The sequence below is a fragment of the Poecilia latipinna genome, unplaced genomic scaffold (assembly GCF_001443285.1).
Source record: "Poecilia latipinna isolate Pla-1442-1.1 unplaced genomic scaffold, P_latipinna-1.0 Scaffold448, whole genome shotgun sequence".
Taxonomy (NCBI): Eukaryota; Metazoa; Chordata; class Actinopteri; order Cyprinodontiformes; family Poeciliidae; genus Poecilia; species Poecilia latipinna.
The window spans coordinates 577,209-589,535 of NW_015113064.1; the positions used below are offsets into that span (position 1 = coordinate 577,209).

At 37.4% G+C, this 12,327-nt stretch overlaps 3 protein-coding genes across 4 annotated transcripts; 1 reads left to right on the plus strand and 2 right to left on the minus strand.

Annotated features, from left to right (window-relative positions):
- Positions 1–1,878: 1,878 nt before the first annotated feature.
- gins2 (GINS complex subunit 2) lies at positions 1,879–4,858 on the minus strand. The gene is made up of 5 exons (XM_015038633.1): positions 4,646–4,858; positions 4,299–4,413; positions 3,112–3,211; positions 2,887–3,013; positions 1,879–2,247 (listed from the first exon to the last, which is right to left on the minus strand). The coding sequence occupies exons 1-5, from the start codon at positions 4,733–4,735 to the stop codon at positions 2,119–2,121; spliced, it is 561 nt and encodes a 186-aa protein (XP_014894119.1). The 5' UTR covers positions 4,736–4,858; the 3' UTR covers positions 1,879–2,118.
- A 1,035-nt stretch (positions 4,859–5,893) lies between these two features.
- emc8 (ER membrane protein complex subunit 8) lies at positions 5,894–8,781 on the minus strand. Of its 2 annotated transcripts, XM_015038636.1 has the most exons (6): positions 8,603–8,781; positions 8,266–8,480; positions 7,373–7,449; positions 7,211–7,280; positions 7,044–7,138; positions 5,894–6,956 (listed from the first exon to the last, which is right to left on the minus strand). In XM_015038636.1, the coding sequence occupies exons 2-6, from the start codon at positions 8,476–8,478 to the stop codon at positions 6,797–6,799; spliced, it is 615 nt and encodes a 204-aa protein (XP_014894122.1). In that variant the 5' UTR covers positions 8,479–8,480; positions 8,603–8,781; the 3' UTR covers positions 5,894–6,796. The 2 variants fall into 2 exon arrangements, with proteins under 2 accessions (XP_014894122.1, XP_014894120.1); XM_015038634.1 differs by having other exon boundaries at positions 8,266–8,780.
- Positions 8,782–8,833: 52 nt separating this feature from the next.
- Positions 8,834–12,019, plus strand: cox4i1 (cytochrome c oxidase subunit 4I1). The gene is made up of 5 exons (XM_015038637.1): positions 8,834–8,917; positions 9,613–9,689; positions 11,138–11,302; positions 11,442–11,573; positions 11,689–12,019. Exons 2-5 carry the CDS (start codon positions 9,614–9,616, stop codon positions 11,823–11,825), a joined length of 510 nt encoding a protein of 169 aa, XP_014894123.1. The 5' UTR covers positions 8,834–8,917; position 9,613; the 3' UTR covers positions 11,826–12,019.
- Positions 12,020–12,327: the final 308 nt, after the last annotated feature.

Consider the following 12,327-nt stretch of genomic DNA (forward strand, 5'->3'; position numbering starts at 1 on the left):
CTTTCCATCAAGAATCTTCCATTTCTCTTGACCTTTTTTTTTTTTTTTTGAAGGATCCCAATGCTGCCCAACGCTGTCATTATGTTCTAAATATCAGCCACAAAATCACACATGTAATTAAGCTGGACCTGATTACAAAGGGTTTTTTTTTTTTTTTACATTGCATATATGTTTACAACCTCTCCTCTGCCCTGAAATCTGTCCAGTAGTTCACCGACTACTTTCACCATCAGAATCATTCAGCCTGAGTTTCAGGGCTGAATGTGCCATCTGAAACCCTGGAGGCCATCACTGACACATGACTGTCGTTTTTAAGGTGTTGATGTAAAAACATATGAAGCCTTTAAAAAAAAACAAAAAAAAAAAACGGAGAAATAATTTTAGATGTACTAAAAGGGGGTTTTTGACTAAGACTGAAGCACAATTATGCCACACGAACCCTACATCACTTCCAAGTGCCTCAGTAATTTGGGAGCATGTGAATGAGTTGCGGTCCACACGTTGGAACATTAGCAATCAGGGACTTCACATCCAAGTGTCTGCAGTACGTCACACCTTCAAAATAAGTCTTAGAGATCACATTAAATAAATTTATCCGATCACAAATGACTTCATTCAAAACTGATTGTTTTTTTTGTTTTTGTTTTTTTTTTTAATGAGCAAGGCCTAAACTAGATGAAAATTAAAAAGTACAGTCTATTACTTTTCCACAGCAGCAAAGAGCCGCCCGTGCAGCCTATCAGCAAATGAGGACGCATGCAAGCTGAGGTAAGCTGCCAATTATCTGGGGAGGAAGGTGCAGTAAGATGAGGCTTACTCAGCCTCCCTGGGTCTCCATCTCCAACCCACGCACGCCCATGCAATAGCCCTGTTACTCAGTGGAGGATGTCTAGATGCTGTGAAATCCAGTTTTTTTTTTCTTTCTTTTGTTTTTTTTTAATTATTATTATTAATGTACTTGTTTAAATTCATCGTAATGTAATATATTCTTTGTTGAATGTAGTAATTAGGTATTTATGAATATATGGCTGTGATTTCTGACAAAAAAGAAAATAAAATACTTCAAAAATGTCAAACATTAAAATGCGTTATTGTTTGTCTTGGGTGGGAATTCCCCGAGGAACGGAAAACTGAACGGATTCCCAGATCCTAGTATGGAAACTTTATGCTTACGAAACTCTGGTAAGAGATTTCTCTTACAGCTTTTAAATTATTTGCCCCACCTTAAAATCATTTAAATGTCACGCAAAGCCTGAGCAAAAGAATATGAAAAAGCAATTTTCAAAGGAGTTCATTGACATGGTCATGGTCTTCATAGTCATATCTATTATGGCAAGTCAGCCCAGCCATGAAGCAGGAAAACTGACCCGGACCATCGTTCTACCACCACGTTTGACTGATAGGGTATGACTGAAACGCTGTTAATTCCTTGTCAGATGTCCCGTGGCCCACATCTTCCACAGAGCTCCACTTTTGTCTGAACAGACCACAGAATATTTTCCCCAAAGTCACAGGAATTAAGATTGTCCGCAGAGGCTTTGACCTTAGGTCTTTCCCATGGATGTCGGTCTCTTTGATAATGTTAAATCATGACCAGAGGCTATCACTGGTTCACAGGAATCCCGATGGCGTGTAAAATTTTGCATCAATAACATTGATTTTCCTTAGATCACAGCATGATGCGTTTCTTTTTCAGATCTTTTAGCCTACTTTCAGTTGTCAGACTTGTTCTATTTAAGTGATTCATTCTACAGGTCTGACAAACTGAAGCACTTCCTCAGTTTGTCAGACGACAAACACTTTCACACTACTGTAGATGTTACATCAGTTACTGAGGAAGTGAACTGCTAAAGCACTCAAACAGCACAGAAAACTACTCAACTTACACACAAGCGCATTTATTTTGTAACATGGTAAAAAACGTACATTCAGAAACCAAAGCATGTGAATTTCCACTATTAATCACAGTCAATCCATATGAAACGCATGCTTTCCATAAATTCAAATCTTCTTCACAAGTGAAGTGCGATTCCTTAAAATGAAACGAAAGAGTTCAGAGGTTGAAGTCCAGTCTTCTAAAAAATTCTGAAAACATCCAAAAGGCCTTGGTATTTTGGATCAGTAGTCTCCAAACTGGCCCTTAGTGGCACCAGGCTGCAGGTTGGAGCGCAGCTTGTACATGCAGTTGAGAGAATCGAGGAGGAACTCTCTTATGGTGTTGATCTCCATCAGAGTCAGGTTGTCCAGCTGCAGAGCAAAGAACAGGATGAAGACACTGATCTAGCACTGTGACACTTGCCAGTCAAATATCCTAATCTAACACAGGTATTTACCATTTGTAAATGTGTAACAGTCACATTTTCGAAGAGAAAATAGTTGTGTTTACAGAAATATTACATGGTTTTGTCAGAAGTTGTACTACAATTTAACTGAGAGGCAGGTTTTTATTCTTTACACAATGTTCAGTCGGCCTGCAGACAATGATAGTTGTTTAAAAAAATATATACATAAAACGTTTATTGACTTTTTATGTTACACTGGGCCACCTTGAAGTGGCCATTTCTCTCAAGAGTCTGTAGCAAAATCAAAGCAAAACAGGAACCAGCCGAGACACAGGCTACAGGGATAAAAGGATAATCAGAAATATTCTGCAAGACACTGTGACTATGACTGGTAATCCTGTTAAGTTGGGAAAACAGGTGCTGCGAGCTTAAGTTTGCCTAATGAATGTGGATCACCTGAAGATGAACCTCATCACACTTTTCTGCACTCTCCTTGTCGTTTCATGTCGGGTGACGCTTTAGTTTGTGCTCAGGTCAGTTCTACACGTGCGTCCGTTCTGCTTGTCGACGAATCCAACAGCGTTGTGGTTTATTCCCACGTTACCTGAGCGTGAGCCTCCTGCTGCCTGATGAAGCTGTCGGCAGACAGACGCAGTTTAGCCACCCGGGTGTCCCAGATGTCTTTGACCAGAGTCCGGATCTCATCGGCTTTAGGGATGTTGTCAGACGCGCTAAAGAAAGACAAAAACCAGCAACGAGAAAGGTCTGGCATCGCCTCGACGAGGAGCAACGCGGGATGCAATGCGGCGTGTTTGTGTGTGTTACTCACTGGTTCAGTAACAGTTTGGTTAGCTCCATGTAATATGGGCTGGGTGCAGGAGTAAAGGCGTCTTCTTTTCTCTCAAGCTCCCGCATCTCTTCTAGTTTCTCTGCATGATGGGAGAAGGTGTTTAGAAGGAAGGAAAACTGCCCTTTTTCACCGCAAAAATGTTTGTTATCCCTTTTTTTTATGCTAATACTGATTTTTCCGCCTTTGTCTTTTCTATGGATCCCCCTTTGCCTTGTGTTTCTGATTCTATGCATGTTCTGATTTTAAAAATAGAAAAAAAAAGTTTCAATAAAAATATTGCAAGCCAGGAAAACCAAAAATAATCCAAATTTGAAAAGATACAGTTGTGTAGTCTATTTTTGTTGTACTTCATAGTCTAATGGAGATTAAAGAAGCTCTGCATTGTGCAGCTGCACCAGTGAAATAATGAAAAGAAACATTGTTCAATACGCAGAGACAAAAACTTTAATTATTTAAGAAAATCCTCCTTTTAGTTTCAGAACCCAAGCTATTATAAATAGGATGTACACTTTATAGAAAATCTACACATTTTTCAGTGAATTAGGAATTGTGAAGGCATTTATTTCGAAACCAATACTGCTAGATTTAAAAAAAAGTTACACCAACAATTTGTTTATAACTAAAACAATAAGCAAATAGCAATATGAAATATTATCTGCTTAAACAAACATACAAAATGCTACAAACACCACAGTATTTTTTATGAAAAGAATATATTTTAGCATTTAATGATGTTAAACATCTTTTTACAGCTTGGCATGATCTTCAGATTGGTAAGAACTGAGATGAATGTTTGTGGTTCGTATCAAATATATTTTTGTAAAAAAAAAAAAAAAAAAAGGAAGTCAAAGTCTTGTCAATTGACAAAACTTTAAAAAAAAAAATTGCTTGTCATTTTGCTTCTTGTCCAGTCTGAGTTGGAGCCATGCTGTACAAAAGAATTAGCGAAAATGCCAGAGTTTAGATATGCAAGGCTGGTTTAAAAGATTTGCAGTTATTGCAGTGAAGGTGGGCAAACAAAGTATAAACTCAAGGGCGCTGAAGATTAATGCACGCCACACTTTTCAGGTTTATGTTTGCAATACGTTTTCAAAAAAAAAAAACAAAAAACAAAAACAAAAACATGTTTACTTCACAAGTTATGTGTATTCTTTTGGAAAACCTACCGACATCCATCCACTCAGGGGGAAGAATCCTACATTTCTGTCTCTGCTTTAGGTTTAGGGCCAGCCACACGGGGACATCAACAGAAAGTCCCGGGTTGAAGGGTCCCAAATCGCCCTGAAGACAGAAATGAACGGAAGTTTTCAGGTAAACATCAGAATCAAAACGCAATTTATTGCAACACGTTTTCGCACAATGGAATTTGTCTTGGCGTCTGGCGCAGACATAAAAATGCGCGACATGTAAACAAGTACGAAGTGAAACTAATGTTTTGATGCATCCAATGACAAAGATGGAGGTTAAAAATATAATAAACAGTCTACACACGCAGTTCTCCTCACGTACTTACCCCGATTAAATAGATCTTGTCCAGGCTGAAATTTGGTATTATTTTCACAAACTCTTTCTCAGCAAGAAATTCAACCTCTGAAGGATCCATAGCAAATCGTTACTGTGTTTTCCGTGACTTTTTCATACCAACACTCTGACTAGAGTTCCCGCGCTTGTGAGCTGTGAAAAGCCTGCACAGGAAACGAGGAGCGGACAACTGCGTCATCACCCGGAAGTACGACACACAAGATGAAGGATGTTTATCGTCGTGCTCTGAAACATATTTTAAACATTTCAGTTATTTGTTATCATGCTTCCTTTGGACAGTTGGATCGGAGTGATTAGAAAAATAAAAATAAATTAATGAATGACCGGCGCCGTGTCTTGTGAAGGTAGCCACAGCTAATAGTCGCTAGATGGCGATGTTTTCAATCTTCCTTCATACTAATTTTATTGGGCCTGATATGGAGGACTGAAAACAAAAGACCAGAAGCGATGTCTTCAAGAGCATGTCGTTTCCAAATAAATATATGTATATATACATATTTTTTTACAGCTTTTTCATGTATAAAAATTAAAATGAATTCTTACAGCAGGATCTGTAACACTAAACAAAAAGTTCTAGAATATGCTGGCATATTAGAGTAGCTCTGATGTGTTGTTTCTGTAGACTTGAGGCAGTGAACAACAAAAAACACACCATTCTCTCTAACTATGGAAGCTGTGCAGTTTGAAAGATTTTTGCTTGTACTTTTATGCATCAGGTCTTGTTTTTACAACCAGGAGAATCTCAGGAGGATTAAATAATTCAAGTATAACCCCAAATCAAATGAGTTGAAAAAGAGGCTTCATCGATTCACACCAGACTTCTTCAGGTTCATTGCAAGACTGACTGCTCCTGGAGATGCTTCCTGCACACATCATAACCAACCACGAGTCCTTGAAAATTCTTGGACAGATTTTTTAAAAATACATCAAAAAGTATTTTTAAATTTAATGTGTTATATTTCAGGTCACTGATTTCTTCTGATTACGTATTAGGTCGTGTATTATAGCAAAAATATTAATTTGCTGTAAGTACAACTTAAAATAAAATTAATTTCCAGGAACAAAATAAAACTTAATAAAAGAAGTAATTGTGCAGAATTGTGGGATTAAAAGATAAGGACTCAACACAAGTTCCAGGCTCTTGTACAACAAAAAACCTTTCACACAGCATTGCTTATCTGATGTGCACCTGTAGTCATCTTAAAAATGACCAATACAGTTGAGTAAAAGACTGCAAATTTATTACACAAATGGAAAAAAAAAAAAAAATCTTCAGCAAGTACCTTGACACTTTAAGAAACCAATTTCATTTTACATTCAGTTCATAAAGGTTCTGTAAAAATGCCAAGTTTTTAAACAAATTTGAAGTTAATTCTGGACAGTTCTATCCAATACAAAGGCAGCTCTATAACGTCAAAATCTTTACCTAATTCCAAAATCTAAGTGATTTAGAAGTCAACTGAAAGAACACACACCTTTAAGCAAGTTGTTCAAACAAGCACCTAGTGAAAAACAAAATCCACACATTCTAATGACCCGATACATTTCAGATATTTTTAAAAAAGTACAGTAAATTTAAACCTATCTGTAGCCAAAGCATTGTGGAAAGAGAAAAATAAGGAAATGTGCATGCATGAAGCATTAAAGTAGGTCAGTGTAGGTTTTTAAAGCATCAGGGTACATTTACATGAGTTTTGTTTTAAACCTTAAAAAATAACATTTAGAAGTCATCTCTATAGTTTTTTCTCACACCTTAAATTAGAAATTATTACTAATGCTTTATTAATAAGTTAGAACTGGATTTCAGTATGGCTACTACCTTTTCAATTTACAAAAGTCAAACATTCTAGATCTTTTGCACGCATCTGTAGAAACAATCTCAAAAAACAAAAAATAACGGAAATGTTTCATTTAAGAACAAATAACCTTTATCGCCTCAGCATCACCTTGTGAAGGTGGACCAAGGCCAACTGTGCATGTGTGTGGCGGCTGCACTTGATCAATCTGAATGATCAGCGCTCCACCAATTCTTTCAGTGCAGGAGGTTTTTAATGTAGCATCATGCGAGCAGAAATGGATGCAAAATTTCACGTGGAACTCCAAAGATTTGCACATGAAAGTCTTAGCAGAGATCCAGGACCGATTTGTTAATGGTAGGGTTGGTCCAGTCATTCCTCAGATCGTCCAAGTGGTTGTCAAAGTCAATCAAGTTCTCGTAGGACCTGCCCACCAGCAGGGCAGACGTGATCTTCTGTGCTTCACTCCAATCCTCAAAAGCATCCCTAGGAAAATATCCACCCAGAAAACTCCTGTGAGTCTACTTCAGTTTTAGTAAAAACAAAAAGTGTTTGTGTGTCTCAGGTACTTACGTTGTGACTTCTCGGATTTTCCACTTGTTTTCATGGTGATCGTGGATAAACACAATGGGCTCAAAGCAGCTCATTGTCAATCTGCTGCTGTCCACCTGCAGAAATGCAATGCAATTATTTGATGTTCTGCACACAATGCCAAGCTAGCTTAAATGATAAAACGTTACCATAACAATAGCGGCTTCACTGAAGTTCTCCGAAATCCTGGCAGCCACTTTTTGAGCAACCTGATTTGGTCTGAACAAAGGAAAAATTATGCACCACTTTAATTTAATGCATTTAGTTTTACTGATAAAGCAGGACTGGGATTTTCATTTAAATCTTTGTACCTTGAATCCTTTGTCTGTTCATTGGCTTGATAATATCCGACAATGATGTAGTTATTTTCTTTACACCAAGTATCAATCTGACATGAACAGAAAGGAAGCAAACAGGTAAGGTCAGAATGACAGCTGAGATTAGATTATGAACATTTTCAAAAGACAAAAGACCAAAAATATTTTCCTTTTACTAAATTCAAAAAGATGAAAACATTTTCACCAAAATGATGGCTTTGTTAAAATTGTATTTTATAGCTGTGGACTTAATTTTAGGAGCTGCAGTGACATTTCTAGGATCTTAAGAATTAATAAAGAAAAAAAAAACTAGAGTGGGTAAAAATTGGAACTGATTTCAAACAAAAATTAAAATCAATCAGGAAAAAGCTGATTTGTGTATTTGATAAAAACATCATAACCCCAGAAATTTTGACCAACCCATATTTTAACCCCAATATTGTTTTTTTTATTTTCAATATATATTTTATGTAGTCAAAATTGCACAACAGCTCAAAAACCGGTCACATTTTGTTCATTAATTATCTGTGGGATCACAGAAGTGAAAGTTTCATTAATGACAGCACACTACAATCATCTCTCCAAAAATCAAAACACCAATAACAACAAGGATTTATTGTAGAGTCTTGTCACCGACACCTTTCTTGTAAAATCCTCAACATCAAGTCGAAAAAAGAGAAGATGGTGGCAAAGACTGACTCGTATTCATAGAACTGACATGACTTCAACAACTAACTGAGTCACATATGAGCTTTAAATAAAACTAAGCCCATACACTGTACCCCTCTTTTTTCAGAAATACATTACTCCCAACCTGATCTGCCACATAAGCTAACAGCTGCATGTAGAATTTAAATGGTAAAAAAAAATTAAAAAAAAAATCTTACCAGTGTCAAAGCTACTTCCAGCATTGGTGCCAGAGCAAGAGTACCGTGGAAAAGAGGAACACAGTCCACGCACAAAACTGGACCACTGTGACCGTCTTTCTTTTTCTCTTTTGTCTTTTCTGCCACCAGCAACCCATTCACAGCACAGTGAGGATATTTGGCAGTGTGTAAAAGCATTTTACAGTACGCCTGACTGGTCAACTGAATAGGCATGTCTGTAAGAAAACAGGTGGACGGATAGTTCCTTTTAAAGTGTCAGAGTTGCTAGTTGCGGCGAAGAGCGACTGCTGCTGCTAGCTATCGTTACCGATCATGCCAGAAAAAAGTAGAAATCTACCTCAGCAGTTTCCTTAATGTCTGAACATAGGGAGTCTGCTACGCATTCAGATTGGTACATATACTCTTTGTAGTTGTTGTTAGTTATAACAGTATTTTCTGTAAAATGAGTAACTCGTGTTCAGTCAGAGAAGCTAATCTTACGTCCACCTTCGTTTCTGTAGCACCGGTGGAGCCGTAAACAAGTGAAACGTTGTCGTAAAGTGCCTACGTTCGAGTCGAGCTCCAGCCTATGTCAGCGGAGGCCTTACGTTCTTCCGGCTAGATATCCAGTTCTTTTCAGACCATCGGCGGACAGGAGCAAGGAACGGTGCAGGTCGTTTATCTGTTATTTATTTACAGCTCTTTGATTGTATGGGAATACAACACAGCTACAGTTTATTTCACAATGTAACGCTACGAATATAATAACATACAGTACCACCTTCGGAACGGCAGTGTAATTAAGTTACTTTGTAGAGCGACTCTCGGCTAATTTTCCGGTTAGCTACCGTTAGCATTCACAGTTACATTTTGCACAGGTTGAAGATGTGGATGTAGAAAACGTTTCACTGGTCAGACATAAGCTTAACATGATGATTTTTTTTCTTGCGTAAGAAATAAATAATACCACAATGTTGTTTTAAATAGAAAGTTTTTGTGATATTTTTTTCCCGGGGCACTGTGACCTTGTGTTTGTAGCTAACGCTAACTTTAGCTTGTCCTCACAATGAGCGGAACACCTTTTAGTTTGGTCAACCATGTAACTGCTTCCATTTAATTTAAGTGACTTTTATTAGTGATGGCCGTACGCAAATAACAATTATATACCTGATGTATAAATAATTTAATTCAGTATAAAGTATATACCACTTGTCATCTTTTGCCATTTACAGCAAACTTTCTTCTAGTATTTGATGCATATGCAGTTTATCACTGGGTCTGTGAGAAAATAGGCTCCTAAGTTGAAGTATAGCAAGATGTAAAGTTCCACAACTTGTTTTGCATTGTATTGTCCCATTGTTTCCACAGAATGTTGGCATCAAGAGCCCTCAGCCTTATTGGCAAACGAGCCATTTCTGCATCCGTCTGTGTACGTGGAGCACATGGTGAGTCCTGGTGCCAAGATGAAATGAATATTTTCCTTTCCTAGTTGTTGATATAACAATACAAGAAGTTGGTTCCAGTTAAAATTTAACTGCTCAGAAACTTCATTTAAAATGTAACATTCAAAACTAGAGTTTATTGAGCCATAAATGGGATTGTCATCACAGAATGTGGCTACAAAGATTCCTGCGTCCTCTGCATTTCTAACAAATCATCTAATTTCTCATATTACGTTGTCTGTGTGTGGTTTAATATTTATCACTAGGAACCCCTTCACTAGCAGATTATTTTACAGTAGGCGTTCTAATAGTACATGCTGTTGTTGCCAAATCTTTATGATGTAGATGACAATCGTTCACTTAGACTAGGGATCTCCAAATCCAGGCCTCAAGGTTGGATAACCTGAAACTCTTTGGTGTGTCCCTGAATCAAATGGCTGAATTACCTCCTCACTAATGGAGTCAAGTTCTGCTAATGGCATTATTTGACTCAGGTGTTTTGAAGCAGAGACACATGTCAAAACAAGTAGGAGTGTAATCTTAGTCAAAGTGTAAGACTGGCAAAAAGTGAAAACTACGTTGGCTGTTATTGCTGGTATGCAGCTGTTTGATATCCCACTAGTGTGTTTTTAATCAGGAGTATGCAAAAATGTTAGACATCTGATCAGATTGTTATAGCGGTAGAGATCAAGCAATGAATGTTTTCTATTCATGCGGTTTGCAAAGCCTGCTGCATTCAGATAACTGTTAAATATGCCACCAGGGTTTAATAATCCCATTAAACTATAAAATGAACATCTCCAGCGGTTTAGTTAGGTGTCATCACTTGGTTTCCCTTCTTTGTTTTGAGAGTAGCCTTGCATGAGGTTTGGTACAAATAAATATCTACTTTTATTTTCTCATTTAACATGGAGATACTTTTATGTTTTTCTTGGGGGTTTTTTTCCTAGCTTGTTAAAAATATTTTTGTTTGAAAGTAATTGGTAGACAAATTCTACCATACGTGGCCTGTGATTGAGTTGTAGTACTGTTGCACCTTATATGGAGGGATTCATATAAGAAATTGAAATTAAATTCTTGAAATTCAGATGCAAGAAATTAGCTGTTCTTTTTATCCCCTTTATGTTGTGTTTTGCGGTGGTAGTTATTACTATAAACTGGCCATACAAATAAATTGCATTGTTTGTTGATGTAATTGGCTTTTGTAAGTTGATCTTTACATGCTTTCAGGTAGAAAAAAACATTTAGGTTTTGCTTAGAAAAGTATCTTGGTTCTCCTTTGTTTTGAAACGAGCCAGCGAGGGTTCACAGGAGCAGACATGTCATGTCCATTATGTGTGTTGTTGATGTCAGAAGCTTGTTACTTTTGTATTTAATCTTAGAACACATATTTTGATTTGAACAAAGGTGTTTGGTTTAAAATTTCACATAAGTGTGTATTTTTTTTGCAGGCGTTGCTAAGGTGGAGGACTACACTCTCCCCCCCTACTTTGACAGGAGGGAGACCCCTCTTCCTGAAGTGGCTTATGTGCAGCAACTTACCCCAGAACAGAAGTCCCTGAAGGAGAAGGAGAAGGGCTCCTGGGCTGCTCTCAGTAATGAGGAGAAGCTTGCACGTAAGACTTGGTGACACACAGCCTTTCTTTGCAGGTCAAAACCAATTTTAGCATAAGGGAAATATATCTTGCTGTTATTTTTATTTATTTTTTTATGTGAAAGAATAAATTTAGATCTTTGTGTCTTGTCTGTGTTCAGTGTACCGCATCAGCTTCAAAGACAGCTTTGCTGAGATGAACCAGGGATCAGAGGAGTGGAAGTCTGTGGTTGGGGGCCTCATGTTCTTCCTGGGTTTCACTGGTCTGATTGTTCTTTGGCAGAGGAAATATGGTAAATAAGGAACAAATTATTTTGCAAACGTCATTTTATCAACATCTTAGTTTTCAGAAGAACAAAAATAGCTTTCTTGCAGTCTATTGATTGATTTCATATTTTCTGCTCGTAGTGTACGGACCTGTCCCACATACATTTGAGACTTTGTACAAGGAGCAGGAACTGCAAAGGATGTTGGACATGAGAATCAACCCAGTCGAGGGCTTCTCAGCCAAGTGGGACTACGAGAACAAGCAGTGGAAAAAGTAATGGGTCTCTACAGTTACCTCCTGTGCTTAGATCCAGGCAAATCTAACTTGAGAGATACAAGAATATCTATATTTCTGGTTTTATCATTTGTTCAAAATACTGCAATATGTGCATTGTGGAAGACCACTTCCTCCTAAGGTTCCTGTGTATAATAAAATAAAAACACGTTCAACCTAATAAAACCTCTCCAGTTATTTCTTTGCCTGGTGTCTTTTTTTTCCATAAGGAATCCATAACCTAAGAACAAGGAATACATTATGGTTATCTTAAATATGCTTAGCAGTATATATTTATATAAAACATTTAAATGATTTTTTAAAAATTGAACTAATATTTAGATGGCCATATTAACAGACGTTACTGTTGCAACTGTCATTGCATATGACACGGCTTCATCAAATATACTTTAGGGTTGTTTCACAAGCCGTGGTGATGACTTGATTAAATCAGCTGTTTTGGCACAAAAAGCTAATCAGAATTCCAGATGACAATGTAAAGGTCC

What these genes read in the sequence shown, in the direction of transcription:
- emc8 (XM_015038636.1), bottom strand. Translation starts at nt 8,478, where the DNA reads ATGCCTATTCAGTTGACCAGTCAGGCGTACTGTAAAATGCTTTTACAC. An exon ending in GTGAAGCCGCTATTGTTATG is followed by an intron (nt 7,139 to 7,210) that starts GTAACGTTTTAT and finishes GCATTTCTGCAG; the next exon opens with GTGGACAGCAGCAGATTGAC. An exon ending in AAAATCCGAGAAGTCACAAC is followed by an intron (nt 6,957 to 7,043) that starts GTAAGTACCTGA and finishes ATATTTTCCTAG; the next exon opens with GGATGCTTTTGAGGATTGGA.
- cox4i1 (XM_015038637.1), top strand. Translation starts at nt 9,614, where the DNA reads ATGTTGGCATCAAGAGCCCTCAGCCTTATTGGCAAACGAGCCATTTCT. An exon ending in CTGTGTACGTGGAGCACATG is followed by an intron (nt 9,690 to 11,137) that starts GTGAGTCCTGGT and finishes TTTTTTTTGCAG; the next exon opens with GCGTTGCTAAGGTGGAGGAC. An exon ending in TAATGAGGAGAAGCTTGCAC is followed by an intron (nt 11,303 to 11,441) that starts GTAAGACTTGGT and finishes GTCTGTGTTCAG; the next exon opens with TGTACCGCATCAGCTTCAAA.
- gins2 (XM_015038633.1), bottom strand. Translation starts at nt 4,735, where the DNA reads ATGGATCCTTCAGAGGTTGAATTTCTTGCTGAGAAAGAGTTTGTGAAA. An exon ending in ACAAGATCTATTTAATCGGG is followed by an intron (nt 4,414 to 4,645) that starts GTAAGTACGTGA and finishes TTCTGTCTTCAG; the next exon opens with GGCGATTTGGGACCCTTCAA. An exon ending in ACCAAACTGTTACTGAACCA is followed by an intron (nt 3,014 to 3,111) that starts GTGAGTAACACA and finishes GTCTTTCTTTAG; the next exon opens with CGCGTCTGACAACATCCCTA.